The following is a 21140-nucleotide window of genomic DNA, read 5'->3' as shown; positions in this document are numbered from 1 at the left end:
AGATGATGGAGACATGGTATGTAAACTAAAGAAAACTCTTTATGGACTGAAACAAGCCCCTAGAGCATGGTATGCTAGATTGGATAAGTATTTGCTAAAGCTGGGATTTAATAAAGGTACCACTAATATTAATTTGTACTTTAAGATTGAGAATGATAACATCTTGATTGTTGAAGTCTTTGTTGATGATATTATCTTTGGAGGGGATGATAATTTGAGCATGAAGTTTTCCGGTGATATGCAGAAAGAATTTGAGATGTTTATGATAGGAGAAATGAAATTTTTCTTAGGTTTGCAGATTTCATAGAATGGGAAAGGTATTTTTATATCTCAAACCAAATATGTGAAGGAATTGCTGAGGAAGTTTGGGTTGGATGACTCTAAAATGGTTGGAACTCCTATGGTGATTGGCTGCAAATTATCTAAAAATGATGAATCTCTAAAGGCTAATCAATCTTTGTACAAATCTATGGTTGGTGGACTACTATATTTGACTCAGACTAGACCGAACATTATGCATGTTGTGTGCATGGCTGCTAGATATCAAGTTGATCTGAAAGAGAGTCACGTGACTGCTATGAAGAGGATATTCAGATACTTGAAAGGGATTGTGGATTATGATTTGTGGTATCTGAGGAAAGATGATTTCATGCTATGTGCTTACACTGATGCTTATTGGGTTGGTGATGTTGATGACCAGAAAAGCACCACTGGTGGAGATTTCTTTTTGGGGAAGAAATTGGTTTCATGGGCAAGTAAGAAACAAGATTCAATGTCCTTATCTACTGTTGACGCTGAGTACATTGTTGCTGCCAGTAACTGCACTCAGGTGGTTTGGATGAAGCAAATGTTGAAGGATATCATAGTTATCTATGATGAGACTACTGTCATATATTGTAATAATTCTGGTGCTATTAATATTTCAAAGAATCTGGTGCAACATTGAAAGACTAAACATGTATCAATCAAGTATCGTTTCTTGAGAGAAAAAGTTAGTGAAGAGGAAGTTAAGTTGGAATATGTATCTACAAAGGAACCGATTGTTGATATTTTCACTAAGCCTTTGCCTACAGATACATTTGTCTATTTGAGAGACAAGCTAGGGGTATATACCCCTCCCGATGAGAACTAGATGCATTAAGATGCATCAATCTGGTGGATTTCAGAGCCTTATCTTTCTATCCGGGTTGATGAGTTGATGCTGCTACTCAGCCGGAGTAGTCAGTGTGTGTTTCAAATGATCAATTGTGATTTATCCTAAGGGGGAGATTTCCTTCTTAGAGGATGAGTTTTGGGGAGAGAAGCATAATTTGTATTTCGTCTTTGGCATTGCTATCAAAGGGGGAGAGAAGCATGTGAAAAATTGTTTTATCTGCTTGATCTTAGGGGGAGTTTGTTGGAGATATTTTCTTTCTTTGCATTGATTGTTTTTCATATTCATGTGTAAAGTGGAAAATTGGATCCCAGTGACACCCCACCTAGGAGAGAGAAAGGAAGCCACTAGGATGATTTTCACTTAGGAAGACTTTACATTGAAAAGAGGGGATTGAATCCGCTAGATCCAAATCCAAGGGAAACAAGGATGTGAATTCTGAGTGGATTGCAAGTGGTTGGTGTGTGATTTATCCTCTTTTGTAAATGAGAAAGTTGACTTGTTGACTATGTGGAAAAGAGAGAGGAAATGAGTGAAATGAGGTGCTACCAGTTCGGGATCGTGCTGTAACTTCAGATCCGAGCTAATTAAACTGACGCAGATTTGCCCAACAAAATTGGAGAAAAGTCGTCGAGACCATGGTGGGAATGTACATGGTCCACCACAAAATCTGCGAAACGAAAAGGGTTATTTCGTCTCTGCAAATGAAGCCCAAACCTGCAATTATAGCTACGCACTTGCAACCTACACACAGAAAAGAGAAGAAAGGGGGGTTGTGGATAGAGGTTTTCCTCAATCAAACCCCGGTTGAGGAATCAACCTAAAAATAAAGTAATTGCAAATGCTTGAATATAAACAATGGAAATGTATACCTTGTAGATCTACAACTTGTTGATGATGTTTACTTTTCTTCTTGAATGTAACCACAAATGTTGTATGAAATGGAATGTAACATGACAAAACCCTAACACACACACATGCCTATAAATGAATGTTGTAATGTTGCTCCCATGGATGAATGGAGAAGACTTGAATGCTTGATGATGACCTTGAAATCTTGCATCTTCTCCTTATGCTCTCTATCTGTCCTTTGGTTTTTTCATCCATCCATGAATGAGGGTATTGAATTCCCTTTTATACATGCCTCAAGGATTAGCTTTCAACCATCGAAGGCCGACAAAGAGGAATTGCAAAGCCCGAAGACAAATTATGCATAGGAGATCGGGTAGACCAAACATAGGTCCACCCTAAGGGGTGAGGACAAGGATGCCACACCACTATCTTAGGGGGGCAGGGGTGCCAAGCCCCTTTCTTGCCCTATTTTGAGGCTTGGACAGGGTCTAAAGAAAACACAAGACATGAGGAGAAAGAGAGAAGGGTTGGAAATGCAAAAATAGGTCTCGGTTAAGGAAGGAGACGCCGTCGCCAAGGTGAGGACCCCAAATGTGGTTAAAATTGCAGGGGTCACAATTTTATGACACTACAATATGTTGCCATCAATGCCAAAGGGGGAGATTGTTGGACATTGCTGCTTAAGATATGTTGTTGTCATTGATTTCAACATATTCCTACTTCGGTGATTGCAGATTGGTTTATTGGGATCATGGTTTGGTGTATAGAGTATCTCTAGTATCATTATATTCTTCTGTATTGGTTTCAGTGATCCAAAAAGCTTAATTGATCATATCAGATGATCCGGTTTTGTAGTTTTTTTATCTGATTAGTGCTTTGCAGAGTTCGGTATTTCCTCCGGCATATTCCGATGTGATAAGATCTTGAGATGAGATTTTGGGAGATTGTTTGGGTGGTCTTGCATATCTTCATTTCAGATGGTTCGTGATTTTGTGCTCCACAAGTAATCTTTTCTTCAAGATAGTTGTTGATGTTTGAGTGTTCTTGAGTTTCAAATGTTGATCGATGAAGATTTGATAAGTGGTGTTGGTACAACTATTATTGATGATTCTAACATTCTTGCTCGTGTTTCCTAATTATGTCATATTTTTTTTGATGATCCACATTGATCGTTGTGCGAGATCTTAGTGATTTTGCTGAATCGGTGATGTTGTTCGTGTTATGCGGTTTTCCTGGTGGTGTAGCGTGTTGTGGTTGATCTTGGCATGATTTTTGATGGTGATGAGCGTATGAATATTTGGTTTAGGACCATTTTATGTCATGTATATCATTGTATTGGTCCGATGGTTGATATTTATATTGTGTGATGTAATCTTGTAGTTGTAAGTTGAGGGTTTAGTCGACCTTGTTGTTAAGGTTGATGAACTGTATAAATAAGTGATATAGTTATGTAATTTGGATGTCACAGTTGTGTCTACATTATCAGAGAGTGGTTAATGTGCAAATAAGTGATTCATCCTTTGGCATTGTAATTGAGCAGAGATTGGTGTTGCAGAGCAGACATTATTGCTTAACCGGAATTGTTATCAGGCATTTGGATATGTTATTATTTTAGTTCATTTCTTTCGGATTGTTGTCCAATCATTTTGTAAGTCAGTGAGACTTCCTTGTAAGGTAGTGAGCCTTCCTTGAGGGTTGTAGCCTTCCAGGTTATTATATCTTGAGCTATAAGCTCTAGGTAGTGTTGTCTGAATGCTAGTGCATTCTCCATTGAAATATTTTTACATACTACTACAGAGTATCATCTTATTGTGGGTAGGTTCCCACCGTGGTTTTTCCCTTAACCAGGTTTTCCACGTCAAAATCTTGGTGTTGAGTGCTATGTTGTTTATCTGCTTATCTTTGTTGTTGCTGCAGTTTATCAGATTTGTATTTGTGGTTAAGTTTGTAGATCCGGTAGAAAACTGATTCACCCCCTCTCAGTCTCTCTCATTGTTGTTACCAACAACCTCCTCTACTACAATATTTGTAGGTTCTTTTCATGTCGCATGTGCCAACAACATTGATCTATATGTCTCGTATTTAGAAATGATTGGTGTAATTATTCTAGCATTAGGGTTACCTATGGTATTCACCCTTTGCTTGTACTTTCTTAACTTCCAATCCGCTTCTATAATGTTTAGGCATGCATCATCAATTTTATTTTTAAAAATCAAGAGACAGGATGCTAGGTTCTTTAGGGTTTCCATCGTCCTTTCGCTCACTCTTTCGATAGACAACTCTTCATCTATTCTTGTCTTAAAGATATGGACTACATCAACACTCCTACATAACTTATCTCCATCTTCCTCAAATATGTTTACCTCTAGAGACAACAAGTGACCCTTTAAATCCTTGATGTCTAGCCGAGACCGTGTTAGGGTTAACCTTATTTGGGTATCTAACTCATGAGTTATGGAGATTTTCTATTTTATCACATCTACCCATGTGGCATACTCATTCTCATCCTAATTGCTGATTATTCCTTCATTAATCAAAAGGGCCAGGGGTAATTTTGAAACTTCCTCTAACTCATGAAGGATCACTGACAAATTATTTTTCTCTTTTCACATTCTACAAATTGTTATTATAGGCCTTCTTATTTTCTAATAATAGAGCATATGCTCTCATAGATTCTTCAATGCATATTATTCCATCCAATATATTTGCTGGCCCAATTATCCACGATTGAAGTAACACATTAATTCCTTTTGATTTTCTTTAATTTATTGGGGTCCAATCCCTCAATAGGAATACTTTTAGTTTGATTCATGGATTGATCATGATGAATAATGATGAACAGTAAATACCCAACAAATACTGAGAGGGGGGGGGGGGTGAATCAGTATGGACAAAAACTTCTTAAACAACTTAAATTGCAAAGACTGCACTAACTGGTAAACAATATCACTGATCTAAATCAAGGCACTATCGGTAAAACATAATATGATTGTAAAAGACATAAACCGGTAACATCTAGATCTTCTCAAAACCTATTATCTCATCTCAACTTCACCCATATGTTTAAGCAAGTAATACATCAAAAATACAATGATCATTGGATCAACTTGCATTACCGCTTAACAGAAAACACTAAAACATCACACATAACACACTAATTTTTTATGTGGAAACCCAACTGGGAAAAACCACGGTGGGGATGAATACCCACAAGTTGTTCTTAAACTCTTCTGAAGTTCGCTCTGTTAGGAGCCTAGTCCGGTTAAAGACTTTACAATTGGTTCTACTAGTTACCAATCCTACTAGGGATCACTCGGTTAAGGGATGGCTAAATACCCGGTTAGAGGTTAAAACCCTGTTAAAGGTTACCTTGTAAGAGGATTTGAAGAACTCAATGATTTTGAGTCACCCTGTTAAAGGATTTACAAAAAGCCTGTTAAAGCTACCCGGTAAAGGGATTTTCCATCTGCTGAAATGGTTAGAAGTCAACAGGTAATACACTGACTTGATAACAACACTTAATGCCAAGGAAGATCCACTTCAGTCCTTTACATCTGCAATCACACTCTATAGATCTCTACTCACTTCTCCGGTTTGGCAAGAATCACTTCACATACATTCATTTGCCAACAACTTCAATCCTGGCCGTTTAAACACATTACATAGGGTAAAACAATCTTGGACAAATCTCAAGACGTTCTCCATCATCCATTCTTCACTGCTTCTAGAAGTTGATAACCCATCACGTGCTCTCCACCATTTACTAAGATTTTGCACATTCCCGAGGTAGATAGAATCAATCTTCTTCATGCAAGATCCTCAAGGAGATTCTTCACGTGCACAAGGCTGACGTGACAATGCAATCTAATCTTCATTTCAATGCTAACTCATCGCAAGATGTCGTCGATCAAATCACACAAACTTGGAATGCATCAACCAGAAACCCTGAAGCTGAGACTACCAACCGGTAGTCATATCAAATGAAACCCCGATACAAACTTTGCATATATCGGTTCAAATTTGCATATACTGGTTCACTTGTTGCATATACTAGTTCATACCATCATGCCGGTTCACTTGCCAATTTTCTTACTTCAATATACCGGTTCATACTTCAGCATATTGACACCAATGACAACATACAATACCATCATGTCATCAAACTCTGCATATATGCCAACAATCTCCCCCTTTGGCATTGATGGCAATACACAAAGATATCTCTACATCTTCTTCCATATTATATGTCTTCAATACTGCAGATATCTTCTCTGCTTCACATCTTCTCCCCTTTGACAACAATGCCAAAGTGGAGGCACAAACATTCATGATCTACTATGCTGCTCCCCCCGAGGAGTAGCATCCTTCAACACATCAATCCTAAAAAAAGATTTGACAATGCAATACTTGACTGATGTGGAGCACATACCTTTAGTTTACCTCTTGAAGGGGTAGCACCCCTAATTCAGCTCTTAAATATGTAAATGTAGCCTTCGGTAGAGGCTTGGTGAATATATTTGCTAACTGCTCTTTACTGGAAACATGTTCCAATACAACCTCTTTGTTCTGAACTTTCTCCCTCAAGAAATGATACTTGAGCTCGAAGTGCTTGGTTCTAGCATGCAATACCAGATTCTTGGAAATATTAATTGCACTTGTGTTATCACAAAATGTACTCACCGGTTCAGATACAGGGACTTTAAAACCACTTAATACATGCTTCATCCAAATTGTCTGAGTGCAGTTCATAAATGCTGCAACATATTCTGCTTCTGCTGTGGACTGAGAGATACAACTCATCTTCTTGCTCATCCATGAGACTGGTCTACCACTGAGAAAGAATGCACCACTGGTTGTGCTCTTTTGGTCATCCACATTACCAGCCCAATTGACATCAGTAAACACTTTGAGATTGAAATCATTATTGTATGGATACCACAATCCATAATCTATAGTTCCCTTCAGATATCTAAGAATTCTCTTGACTGCTACCAAGTGGGATTCTCTTGGACTTTTCTAGAAATGTGCAGCAATGCCCACTGCATGTGCAATGTCCGGTCTTCTATGTACTACATAGTGCAACTTACCAATCATTGACATGTATTCCTTCTTATTCACCAACGCTGAGTCATCTTCTTTTGACAATTTACAACCGGTCATTATCGGTGTACCAACCAGTTTGCTGTCTTCCATGCCAAAGGTCTTCAACACCTCTTTGACATACTTGGACTGAGTGATAAAGATACCATCTTTCATTTGTTGAATCTGTAGTCCAATGAAGAACTTAATCTCTCTGATTAGTGACATCTCGAATTCCTTCTTCATTTCATCTGCAAACGCATGGCTCATCTTGTCATCTCCACCAAAAATTATGTCATCAACAAATACTTCACAGATCAGAATCTGATCCCCTTCTGTCTTCAGATAGATATTGCTATCTTCACTTGTTCTTTCAAATCCAATCTTCACAAGATGGGAGTGTAAATGTTCATAGCATGCTCTAGGTGCTTGCTTCAATCCATACAAGGCTTTATGTAGCCTACACACCATATCACTGTTTTCTGATAGGGTTAACCCATCTGGTTGCTCTATATACACTTCCTCTTCAAGTATTCCATTCAAGAATGCAGATTTCACATCCATCTGATACACTTTGAATCCCTTTAAGGCTGCATATGCAAGTAGCATTCAAACTCCTTCCAATCTAGCTACTGGAGCAAAGGTTTCTCCATAGTCTTCTCCTTTTTCTTGAGCATATCCCATACATACCAATCTTGCTTTGTTTCTTACCACTGTGCCATCTTCATTCATCTTGTTTCTAAAAACCCATTTGGTGCCAATAACATTTTTGTGCTCAGGTTTGGGTACCAAAGACCATGTACCATTTTTTTCTATCTGGTCAAGTTCCTCTTCCATAGCCTTAATCCAGTCTTCATCTTTGTGTGCCTCTTTAAATGTTTTGGGCTCAAATTCAGAAATCATGCAAGAATTCTCTCTAACTTTTCTTCTTGTAAGTATTCATGCATCCTTATCCCCTATGAGCTGCTTTGGATCATGATGCAACTTTACATACCTAGGAATGATCTTAACTGATTCCTCTTTCTTTTCCTCTTCATCCTCATCTTCATCATCATCTACTGGTGTAGGAGCACTGTTACTTGTACTTGGTTGTTTTGCAACCGGTTCCCAGAAGGTTACATCCGGTTCATCTACCGCTCGCTCGTTGCTGGTTCCCTCAGGTTTCTCAGAGGTTTCATCAACTCTAACATTGATACTTTCAACAATTCTTTGAGTCCTATTGTTAAAACACTTGAGAGCTTTGCTCTTGGTGGAATACCCTAGGAATATTCCCTCATCACATTTTGCATCAAACTTGCTCTGGTATTCACTTCTCTTGATATAACACTTGTTACCAAACACTCTAAAGTAGCTTAATACTGGAGTCTTACCGATCCAATACTCATAAAGTGTTTTATCCTTACCTTTCTTGATGAGTACCCGATTCATAGTGTAGACTGCAGTGCTCACCGCTTCTCTCCAAAAAGTGTGAGTAACCTTCCCTTGAATTAACATCGTTCTGGCAGCTTCAACTACAGTCCAGTTGTTCCTTTCTGCTAGGCCATTCTGCCGTGGAGTCCGAGGGGTAGACAATTGCCTCTTGATGCCATTCTCTTCACAGTACTTATTGAATTCAACAGAAGTGAACTCACCTCCTTGGTCGGTTCTAAGGCATTTAATCCTTTTACCACTTTCCTTTTCAACTAGTGCTCTGAAGGCTTTAAACTTTCCAAAAGCTTCAGACTTGTCTTTCAAGAATGTGACCCACATTATTCTTGAGCAATCATCAGTAAGAATCATAAAGTACCTATCTCCCTAAACACTCCTAGTTTTCATAGGACCACACAAATCAATATGCACAAGATCAAGTAAATTATCTGCTGTGAAAGATTTACCTTTGAAGGTTGAGGAAGACATTTTCCCTAGTTAACATTCTCTGCACAAATGATTTTTCGGTTTGTTCAGCACATGCAATCCTCTAACTACCTTGATCTTACTCGCATTCACAATATTATCAAAATTTACATGGCAGAGTCTCCTATGCCATATCCAACTGTCATCAAACTTAGCCATTAGACATTGACTGATATTTGTATTTAACTGAAACAAGTTACCTTTGGTCTACATACCGGTGGCCATCAGTTCACCACTCTTTCCTTTTATTTTGCACACTCCATCTTTGAATTCCAGAGTGAGTCCTTTATCATTCAGCTTGGAAACACTCAAAATGTTATGCTTGAAACCTTCTACCTAATACACATTATCAACACTGCTTTTTCCATTTAGAGAGATGGACCCTTTGCCTTTTACCATACATGGTGCATCATTACCAAATCGGACTACACCTCCATCATACTCTTCCAGAGACAGAAAATTCCTCCGGTTACCAGTCATGTGGTGAGAACATCCACTATTAATAATCCACTCATTAGAATTATTAAAATGGGAGACAAGAACCTTCTTGTCTGACACATCTTCCTTAACAGCTACAAACACTATGTCTTTGCTTTCTTCATCTTCTGATTCATCATCAGTGACACCTTCATCGACTGCAACAAGGTAGTTTCTCATATTTCTTCCTTTGAACTTTTTAAACATCTACGGTTTGTCCTTATTATCACTGTTGGGACAGTTGACAACAATGTGTCCTATCTTATTGCAAGAAAAATATTTCAAGGGGAGCTTACCTTTGTATTTTCCAGTTCCCTTAGGAAGTCTTTTGGCAAGAAGAGCTTCAAACTCCATCAGGATATCCTCATAATCCATATCCCTGCTTTGTCTGGGTTCACAGTTGGTACCAACCTCTTTTCCCTTTCTAGATAGTGCAACAGATGCTCTAAAGGCTGATTCAGTCTTCTGAACACTGCCATCATAACTGTTTAGCTCATATGCGGTCAACTTAGCAATGATGGAGTCAAGGGATACCTTTATCTTGTCAATAGATCTCAACTCCTAGATAGCGACAACCCTTATTGACCGATAATAAGGATCTCAAAACTTTTCTAACAATCGTGGAATCATCCATTGTACCTCCTGCACTCTTGATGTCTCCAACAACAGTTTTAATCCTTATCCCATATTGTTGAATGGTCTCTCCTTCAACCATCCGCATGTTTTCAAATTTTCCTCTAAGGCTTTCTTCCTTAGCTTGCTTCACATGCTCATCACCACCATAGATAGACTCCAGAGTATTCCATACATCTTTGGGATTGTCTTTGTCTTGAACATCTATAAACTCAATATCAGATAGACTACTGATAAGAGCTTCCATGACTTGCCCATTCTCTTGAATTTCTCTTCTTTGATCATCGGTGAGAGTACCAGTAGGGACAACATAAGTATTCTCAACATAGTTCCAGTGTTGAGAACCCATGCTTTTAATGTAGATCTCCATTCCATCCTTCCATATCTTAAAGTTATCTCTGTTGAACTTAGGACCTTCCCTCTTCATCATTAGAATAGGATCTTTTCCTCAAGCGGTTAAGCTTATAACACAGAGGACCTGGAGGACGCTCTGATACCAATTGATGAATAATGATGAACAGTAAATACCCAACAGATACTGAGAGGGGGGGGGGTGAATCAATATGGACAAACACTTCTTAAACAATTTAAATTGCAAAGACTGCACTAACTGGTAAACAATATCACCGATCTAAATCAAGGCACTATCGGTAAAACACAATATGATTGTAAAAGACATAAACCGGTAACATCTAGATCTTCTCAAAACCTATTATCTCATCTCAACTTCACCCATATGCTTAAGCAAGTAATACATCAGAAATACAATGACCATTGGATTAGCTTGCATTACTGTTTAACAGAAAACACTAAAACATCACATGAAAAAGCATCACACATAACACACTAATTTTTCACGTGGAAACCCAACTGGGAAAAACCATGGTGGGGATGAATACCCACAAGTTGTTCTTGAACTCTTTTGAAGTTTGCTCTGTTAGGAGCCTAGTCCGGTTAAAGAATTTACAATAGGTTCTGCTAGAAATTGATCCTGCTAGGGATCACCCAGTTAAGGGATGGCTAAATACCTGGTTAGAGGTTAAAGCCCTGTTAAAGGTTACCTTGTAAGAGGATTTGAAGAAATCAATGATTTTGAGTCACCCTGTTAAAGGATTTACAAAAAGCTTGTTAAAGCTACCCAGTAAAGGGATTTTCCATATGTTGAAATGGTTAGAAGTCAACAGGTAATACACTGATCTGATAACATCACTTAATGCCAAGGCAGATCCACTTCAGTTCCTTTACATCTGCAATCACACTTTATAGATCTCTACTCACTTCTCCGGTCTGGCAAGAATCACTTCACATACATTCATTTGCCAACAACTTCAAATGAAAATCATCATTGACCTTATAGACAACAATTAGGGTAACAACCAAAACCTAAAACCCTAAGCATCTAGGTTAACAATACAGTCGATCCAATCTTGGCCATTTAAACACATTACATAGGGTAAAACAATCTTGAACAAATCTCAAGACGTTCTCTATCGTCCATTCTTCACCGTTTCTGGAAGCTGATAACCCATCATGCGCTCTCCACCGTTTACTAAGATTTTGCACATTCCCGAGGTAGATAGAATCAATATTCTTCATGCAAGATCCTCAAGGATATTCTTCACGCGCACAAGGCTGACATGACAATGCAATCTAATCTTCATTTCAATGCTAACTCATCATAGGATGTCGTCGGTCGAATCACACAGACTTGGAATGTATCAACTAGAAACCCTGAAGCTGAGACTACCAACCGGTAGTCATATCAAATGAAACCCTGATACAAACTTTGCATATACCGGTTCACATTTGCATATACCGGTTCACTTGTTGCATATACCGATTCATACCATCATACCTGTTCACTTGCCAGTTTGCTTACTTCAATATACTGGTTCATACTTCAACATATTGACATCAATGACAACATACAATACCATTATGTCATCAAACTCTGCACATATGCCAACAGATCATTTATTTTCAAAATGGATTGACTGAAGGAAATCAAAGTGCTAACTTGTCTCTATAGCACTAGATTCATTTTTACCTCAAGTTTGACCCTTTTTGAAAGAGATCTCACTGAGAATTTGGCATGATAGATGTCCCCCTCAATGGTAGTTGAACCCATATCCACCCTACTTAAGTTGAAGTCCAATTCTATGAATTCATGTTCTTTTTTGTCATCGATGGGATCTGCAATTTCCAAAAGTCTATAACCCGAGACAGGGTCGACAATCATCCTAGACATTAGTCTCGCATTTTAGGCTTGGGACTACCTTGTAACAATTTAGCCAGTGTATCCACTTCCGTATTCGAGATGGAAGTATATCTCTTTTTCTTTTCTATAACCTTCTTCAGCCTTAAGGGAGAGGCAACAACGGATGAACTAGGGACTCTGGTTATTGCATTAGTGGGAGGCGGAGGTACGAAATCAATAGGGGTAGAAACACCAAGTATGGAGAAATCAGAGCTATCAAAGAATGTATTGGCAATAATATCTCCACTAATCAGGTTGAAGATAACAGAATCATTTTCTTGGGCATCACCCATAATAGTTGATAGGCTGTTAGATGTTGAAGTAATAGGAATAGAGTTTTCTTTGTTCAACTTTCCCATCTTTTTGTCCTCTTTAAGACATGTAAGGTTCTGTTCTCTATATCCTTGCTATTCTTGTTTGACCAGGATAACCGAGGAAGGGGCACATGAGACATATTTTGATAAATATTGGCAATCATCTCAGAATTCATCAGCTAGATTTTTCAGGAATAAATAGAGGTAGCTCAAAGGCCTTGACTTGACCTAGAGTCAGCCTTATATAGTCTTGCTTCTGTACTTCTTTGGCATCTAGTCAATCTTCCCAATAATCTTCTAATCGTAGTTGATGTAAGTATGTCTTTTCTCCATGAAAATGAGCTCGAACATAGCCTTTGCTATGATAATAAGCTCTATTTGACGAAACTACCAAATTGGGTCACAGGAAATGTGGTTTATAGAGATAAACTCCTTTTAGGAAAACCTTTAATTCTCTTAATCACTGTCCACATAAAAGCATCTTTAACACAATGATAATCTTTCATCCCCAATTTCCTTTGCAACTTCAAGAAGTAATCATATACAAGCATATTTGCCATCACGAAGTTTAGGGCTTGCAAGTTGGGCTACTTGCAAGGATATATATCAATAATGAGCACATATGAAAAGACTTATTTCGATGATAATTGGCTAGCTGTTCATGCAAATGGCGGCTTATTAATCTTTCCCAATCAATGTACAAATTATCATCGTAGATAACAAGCATAAATTGGCACATATAGAATGGTAAATATTCTACTTTGGAACTTCCCACAACCTGCTGTAAAAGGGTAATTGCATCATATTTTTTCTTGGAAATGATCCCTTTTTAAAAGTGAAGGGAGTCTAGACTTGTCTTTCTTTTTAACCTTCAACCGTCCAGTCACAATTCGACTCAAGAACCATTCTCTTTTATCAGCAAAGTAGTCCTGACTAGATGCTATAGATACATTCACAAATTTCTCCCGTTCAAGAAGCTTATGTACTTAAGACATAATTTCAGCGTCAATTCTAGCGAATGTCGAACCACTTGAAGTTCAAATTTCATGGGAATTAGGGTGGTAATGGTTGGCATGAGACAATTAATTCAGGGCAAGGGATGTCGTGTGGGAAACTACCGACTTCAAGGAGGCCACTTTCAACTACTTTCTTGGCAATGGAAGAGGTGGACTCTTCTCCCATTCTCTTTAGGATACCATGCAGACTCACGTCACCTAGCTTTGTATCTGACACATCATCCTTGGACCATTTTCTATACTGGAAGGCATGGAGGGAATAAGGGTTTGAGACTGGTGGTATAAAAAGTTGTTTATGAAAATCTCTGCAATGCTGGTTGGCAAGGGATGACTATATGCAAAAGTCTCACCAAGTAGACTAATGAGGAAATTCCGAATTTACGACATAGGCCAAGCTTCTGAAAAGTTTCACTTTTAATTCAAAGAAAGAGGAAAAGGAAAGAAACCTTTAAACCTAACCTGTTCCTGGGCGTGCCTTCAATTTTCTTTCACCGTAAGAACTGGAAGCTTCTTTCTACTAGCTCCTTGAGATGAAATGAGTTTTTTGAAGTAATATCACCCTTTAAATAAGAGCATTGAATTCATTTAATTTTGATGGTGGGAGTACCTTCATTCTCTTTTAATTATTGCTCTAACATACTTGCATTTCTTTCGCCACCTCACCAATAATTAATACCTCATACTTGGAAGTAATTTGGAATGATTGTTCCTTGGAGGACGAGAACTTCTTAAGTCGAGGCGTCAATAGCGTTTTGAAATTTTGAACCATAACCATTAAGGGTATCGGGGTTCAGAAAGCTTTTGATTGGCTGGCTACAAGACAAGACCAACACAAGAGACCAATGCCAAGATGCACTAAAGAGTAGTTGAATGGTTGGCGAACTTAAGAACTCATGGACCACATAAGTGAAGGGGTACAAAGTTTCAAAACACACCTGACTGATTGACACAAATTTCTTTAACACACATGATCAACAATAAGGACTTAAGAACATAGAGTGGTTGGACAGTTTTATAAACTTTTGCACCATAAGTGTTGGGTTCGAAAACTCAAGGGTTTGCTGACTAGGCACAATAGTTGGGCAAAAGGGCAATCAAGAAAGATGACTTAGTAGAAAAAAGGTGGTGGGTACATGATAAGGAACAAACTTTAAAACAAAACCTGTGTTCTAAAAAGCGGATCAAAAATTTCGAAATTGTAGGGTAACACAAGGCATACCCATAGGCACAAACTTAATATGTCTAGGTTATTTGAACCTGATATGTCATTTTTGTGGTCATTATGAGATTATTAAACATCTATTTTGGTATTGTATCCATGAATGAGTTGTGTGGTCTTGGATGCAAATTTTCAAATCCATTACAATATATCTTTTACTTGACAAAATGTTCTATTAGGGGATGGGGCTTATGTTCCCACTAATTTATTTAATATTTGGTATGCTTTTAGATATGATATTTTATTTCTCGTTTGAAAATATAGCAATTCAATTGTTTGAAATCTAAATTCTATTGATATTGTTTACTTACACTAAGTCTTTAGTTATTTAAAATGTGCTAATAAAAATTCAATTTCAAGCTAATACAGTAGACCTAAGATGGCACATATACATACATTGTTGGATCACTAAGCGATTTCTCATATATTAGGCAATATGTACCTTTAATGTCGTAACCTCATGAAAGTTTCATCTTAATGGATCCAAAGGCATGGGTACTTTGGTTCATTCCAACTCCATTCTTAATGCTAAATTGAGGGTGACCCTTCCCTCCATTGACTGACCAACATGCAAGTTGGTCTCCTTCCTACACAAATATAACTACTTGGTCTCCCCTCTATGCTGGAAATCTCTCCTTGACATATTTCCTCCAACAAAGGTAGTCTCTACTTTATGGAAAAGAAAAAAATTCCCTTGTTGAATTTGACTCTTTTGCCTTAATGCCATAATATTAAAAATGATGATAACAAGTTCTAATAGATCCTTTCGATTAACCATAGAAAAATGAGAAAAATGCTCTTTCTAGATGGGAGCCAACCTATTGGAGATTAGAGTTGCCTTTATAATAGGAAATCTTCTTTTACTATGGGTTTTATAACTCTTGTAACTAATTTTCTCCTCCTATTAATGTTGTTATGACATATGAAAGGTTGTTTCTTCTTGAGATTAAAGTCAAGTCGAGATCTGTTGTGCATGTGCATCGATAATATATTAGGAAGGAAGCCCAGGCAAAACAATCTATTCAATTCACAGTGAAACAGGCGTATAATACTCTAACCCTCAGGTGTGTTTTGAACTATCTATATTTTATAGTACGTACTGATCGTTCAAGCTGGGCGGTTTGCATAAGAAGTATTATGTGGGCTCTAGGAAAATTATGTGGGTCGTGAGTTTATATAGTGTGCAGAAGTTGCATTGATTTCCGCTGACATCCAATATAAATAACCAAAAACTTAGTTGTAGGTCAGCTCAGCACCACGTGGGAGTGTGTTCATCCAAATCATTTTTCCGTTATTAGAGTTTAAATTGGCGGCGGACGTTAAGCTCCATACTATATATACCCACTCTAGTATGCTATTATATTATTAAAACGAATGCTTTATAATAGAGGTATTATCTCTTAGCTATTAATATCAATGGGTCTAGGGTAGAGGTTTTTATAGTGAAGTATTTTTTTTATTTTTATGGAGGTTTAGAAGAGCATTAAGTCCGCGAGCTATTAGTCCAGCGAGGGGGTTCATTTGGAGTCATTCAACTTCACTAGTAGACCAAAGATCCGTTGACATAGTGAAGTATTTCAATTTGTACACCTTTGTGGTTTGCGTGGGAAAATAGGCTTGATTGCTACTAAATGAATAACAAAAATGTTAGATGGAAAATAATCTTATATAATAGATTAAGAAAGGGACTTATGGAAGTCAAAGTTTGGAATGTGTGAGGGAAGGCCTATCTTATATTTGAATCACATAGATATAAATATTCAAATTTAATTCAAAATATAGATTAAATAAAAATATTCAAACTAAATATTAAACTATTACATAATTAAAAAAACAAAAAACGAGTGTTATTAATTAACATTATAGAAAAGTGTATATAAGCTTTTTTATCATAACTAGAAGAAAAAACAATCAGTTAGAAAGAATAAAGATGTAACCATTTTTTCTTTATCATTCTTAAATGTGAAAGGTGGTTACTTTGAGATAGTGTCTATTTAATTTTCCTACCATTCCACTTAAATAATATATACAACAAATTAAATAAATACTCCAATAATAATAACTCTCAATGTTATATATATATATATATAAATTTTTTTTTAACATACTCTACAATTATATTTATAATTTATAATATGATACTAATTTTTTAATGAATACCATTTAATTAAAAATAGAAGAATTAAACTAAATTTAGATATATAAGATAGAAAATTTATGAACATGTCCATTTTGCTCGTTCGTACTGAAGATTGCTGGATCTCCATGCACAAACAAAATATTATAGTCATATATTCGCGGAGAAAAATATGAACCCTTTCACTTTTGAAGCTAGTGTTCTCCGCCTGCAGGTAACAACAATTAGAGAAACTAACGGTAACAGAGCGAAAAAGATGTTTTCTTCTGGTCCAAAAAAAATTGTCAACTGTATAATCATTCTCTTCCTTTCCCTATTAATGTTAACATTTCTTTTCATATTGAAGAACTACTTGTTCAATAATTTTTACAAATGTCAAAATATCAGAGGTTCCATATCTATCCAGCCAGATGAGGAGGCAGAGATATCATGGCCTGTATTTTTATATCCTGCATCTTATGGACCAGAGAAGTACAGATTGCGCCAAGGCATGGCCATGGAAAATTCATCTTCTATCTTTTCATCACATAGATCAGGTAAAATCTAGATCACTCATATTGTTCAAATATTTTCTTTTAGAATGCAAGTTTTTGATTATACTGTGTTTGTTTATTTAATAGACATTTCGAATTACATCCAGTAATTCATCATCATTTTTGTTCAATAATTCATAAAATCAAACTATAGGCCCTTTGCATGTTGTCTATTGATCTAGCCATTGTACCCTAAACCCAAGTTGTTTATCTTAGAGATGACTCTTAAAACACCCACATAGCTCTGAATATATATTTATATATCTTTCAATCTGTTATGCCAGCCACAGATGTTCTCAAGAATATGGAACAAGGGAGAAATGTGAATGATACATCTGTGATATATTCAACAGACAGTAATGGAACCGATTCATTTGGGGGCAGTCTGAGCCTGGAAGAAAGAAAATCATTTTTTCAGTATGATGGGACCAGAGAAATATCTTGTGGGTTTCTAGGTCCTCAAGACACTGGATTCAAAGTGTCTAGTAAAGATCGTCAAGCTATGGATTCTTGCAGGGGTTTAGTTGTAGTTTCTGCCATTTTTGGAGCTTATGACAAGCTCAGGCAGCCAAGACATGTTAAGAAAATCACAGCCCAAAGTGTTTGTTTTTTCATGTTTGTAGATAAAGAAACCCTAGAATCCCTAGCCCACACTAACATAAGGCCAGATGAATTCCAAAAAATTGGATTGTGGAGGATTGTGTTGGTTACAAGCTTGCCTTATAATACTTCTGTGATGAATGGAATCATACCAAAGCATCTGATTCACAGGATTTTCCCAAACAGTATTTATAGCATATGGGTGGATGCCAAGCTTCAATTGGTAATTGATCCATTCATAATTTTGGATGAGCTTCTTATAAGAAAAAATGGCAGCATGGCCATTTCAAAGCATCCTTACATTTCAAAGCATCCTTACAATATCCATACTATGGAGGAAGCTATCTTTACTGTCAGATGGCACAAATGGAATAAGCAGGCTGTGCTTCATCAAATGGAGAGCTATTGTAAAGAGGGTTTGCAGCCATGGAATCCTTCAAAGCTGCCATTTGATAGTGGTATGTAATTGCATGCTTTTGCTATTTTCTTCTTTTGCTTTTGGAATTCAATGCAATTTGCATTGATATGGGATTTTTTGTTTGTTTTGTTTCAGATGTTCCTGACACTGGATTGATATTAAGAAAGCATGAAATTGCAACAAATCTGTTTTCATGTCTGCTATTCAATGAATTGGAGGCATTCAACCCAAGAGATCAGCTTGCATTTGCTTATGTCCGAGATATGATGAGCCCAAAGCCTGTGATAAGTATGTTCGAGGTTGGTGTGTTCAACTCAATCACTTCTGAATATCGTCATAATATTCTTGTCAAGAAAGAAAGCATGGTAAAGAATTTAGTAGATACCCATTTGGAGGAGTCTGTAATACGTTTGGGTAAAAAATCAGCCTGTCAAAATTACTTGAACACAATGTGGGATGTAAATCCCGCTCATTGATTATTAAGAAAATAAATTCAAATGGTAAAGTTTTTATTTACAGCTAATGTCACTATTGGATAAAATAATTCACATTTGAAATTGTAAGGGGGAGTCTATTTAAATCAGGTTGCATAGTTAAAGACTCAAAGGGATCTATTAGGTCGTGTGGTAATTTGTCTATGGAAAAGAACACAACATAGAGTAAATTTTGAAGTGATTTTTATTTTTTTAAAGAGATTTTATAATAATTTATAATCATTAGTACAATTTGTTGGTATTGAGAGTATGATGGAAAGTTTTATAAATAATTTTTTTTTTTTGATTAAGATTCAAGAAAAAGATTAAACGGAATTTATTCTACTGCAAAGGATTAAGGGGTGTCCATTTTATTAAAGTTTCCCAAGATATGATGCCAACCTCATCCTTGTTAGAATTATCCATTCTACTATATAAATATAATCTACTTCTTTCTATAAGAGTCAAGGAAAATACTAGGGGTGATTGATTTCTTTCAACTAGGAGCCAAGAAAAGGACTAAAGGGTATCCATTTTGTCAAAGTTGACTAGGGCATGGTGTTAGCCTCATCCCATAAGAGCATCTTAGTGGACACACACACAAGTCTTGATCTTTGATTGATTCTTTATAAGTCACTCAACTTTGCTAGTAGAACAAAGAGCCACTAACACTTGTTAGAGTTTTTAGCTTTGTTATCAAAACAAATATAACTGTAACAAACAATAATAATTTCCTAATGTGTTAAAGCTTGATGTAATGCAAAATTTGATAACATGATATTACAAATAATATTCTTTCTCTATGTGTTAGTTAAAATTTTGTCCAAATTTATAACTAACTCTAGATTAATTTTATGGTTTTTGACCTATTTTGTATTACATGATTCTAAATTTTGACACATCCTTTCTAATCTAGTATACAATACACTTACACTCTTTAGTTAATTAAATTCCCTACTTGATGATAATTATTAAGAAGTAACATTATTCAAAAATACCTTGGGGAGATTACTAGTTTAATAGAAACAAGCTCCCTAGGTCAACCTTATTGTTAGAGTGGTTTTATAGTCATGAAAATGATGAAAAAGTGTGCAAGTAGTCTAGATACTTTTTTTAATACAATATACAATTATTGTTCGTACTCCACTCAAAGTGTTCCTATAATGAATGCTCCATGGAATGTTAGGAATCAAATGGTGATTGGATATGCTTCAATGTAAAATGGTGCACATTGAATTTCTTTTTAAATACTAATACATAGTGATAAATTACACAAAATATGTACCAAGTTGGTTCATATGGGAGTTGGTAACATTTATGTAAACACCTAAAATTATCCTTTAATTAAATAAATATTTATTTGATTATTTTATCCTAATTTCTTCTATTGATTTATTAAATATTTTTATTTAGTTAGTTAATTCACTAAGCCTCTTCTTTCTAATTTAAATAAATATTTATTATATTTAGATATTTTCTCCTAAATTAAATAAATATTCTATTTATTTATTTATCTAGTCTTTTCCTCTATTAATTAAATAAATACTTTTATTAATTTAATTAATTCACTTACCTTTTTCCTTTTTAATCCTAGCCCTCCAACTTGTTCACATGGATCAAAATCTAAATTCATAGGCAGGTGACAAGTGTCAATTGTTTTTTCATTTACTTTGTGTTTCTCCAAAGTCAACCAACCTCTTAATCTCATCTCTCCATTTCAAATTTAACCTCTTAATTCTATTCATTCTTATCCTTTACCTTTCACCTCTTAATCTTCTCCCTTCATCTTTACCTAACCTCATATCCTATTGGATCTCTCTCACCTATGTGATCATGGGCATTCATGATCTAACCTCTTAATCTAAACCCTCCATTTTTAGGATGATTTCTATAAAACAGGCTTCTTCTTCTCATTCTACACCACACATAACCTGAGCATACCCACACTCTGCTAAAATCACTTAAGCAATACATCATCACACTTTTAGCCATACATCATCACAAACACATACTTTCTTCCTTGAGCTCTTGTGCAAGTGCAACACGAATATGAGGCAATGTTATCAAATACAAGATCATGGGAGAT

At 36.3% G+C, this 21140-nt stretch overlaps 2 protein-coding genes across 2 annotated transcripts in view; both read left to right on the top strand.

Annotated features, from left to right (window-relative positions):
• Window positions 1-17673, top strand: part of LOC131063237 (alkaline ceramidase TOD1-like) — a 48625-nt gene extending 30952 nt beyond the window's left edge. The window contains exons 4-5 of the mRNA XM_059220641.1: window positions 17377-17566; window positions 17651-17673. Coding sequence (XP_059076624.1) covers window positions 17377-17566; window positions 17651-17673 — 213 coding nt within the window. The remainder of the gene's footprint in view (window positions 1-17376; window positions 17567-17650) is intronic.
• Window positions 17674-17840: 167 nt separating this feature from the next.
• On the top strand, window positions 17841-19057 carry LOC131063250 (alkaline ceramidase TOD1-like). The gene is made up of 2 exons (XM_057997040.2): window positions 17841-18621; window positions 18717-19057. The coding sequence occupies exons 1-2, from the start codon at window positions 17841-17843 to the stop codon at window positions 19055-19057; spliced, it is 1122 nt and encodes a 373-aa protein (XP_057853023.2).
• Window positions 19058-21140: the final 2083 nt, after the last annotated feature.

The sequence above is a fragment of the Cryptomeria japonica genome, chromosome 5 (genome assembly GCF_030272615.1).
Source record: "Cryptomeria japonica chromosome 5, Sugi_1.0, whole genome shotgun sequence".
Classification (NCBI taxonomy): domain Eukaryota; kingdom Viridiplantae; phylum Streptophyta; class Pinopsida; order Cupressales; family Cupressaceae; genus Cryptomeria; species Cryptomeria japonica.
Note: the sequence above shows the minus strand (reverse complement) of the source record. Positions and strands in the feature narration are given on the sequence as shown.

Bases quoted from the DNA above. Each gene is read 5' to 3' on its own strand.
- LOC131063250 (XM_057997040.2), top strand. From the start codon at position 17,841: ATGCCAGCCACAGATGTTCTCAAGAATATGGAACAAGGGAGAAATGTG. The intron at 18,622-18,716 runs GTATGTAATTGC...GTTTTGTTTCAG, and splicing joins AAAGCTGCCATTTGATAGTG to ATGTTCCTGACACTGGATTG.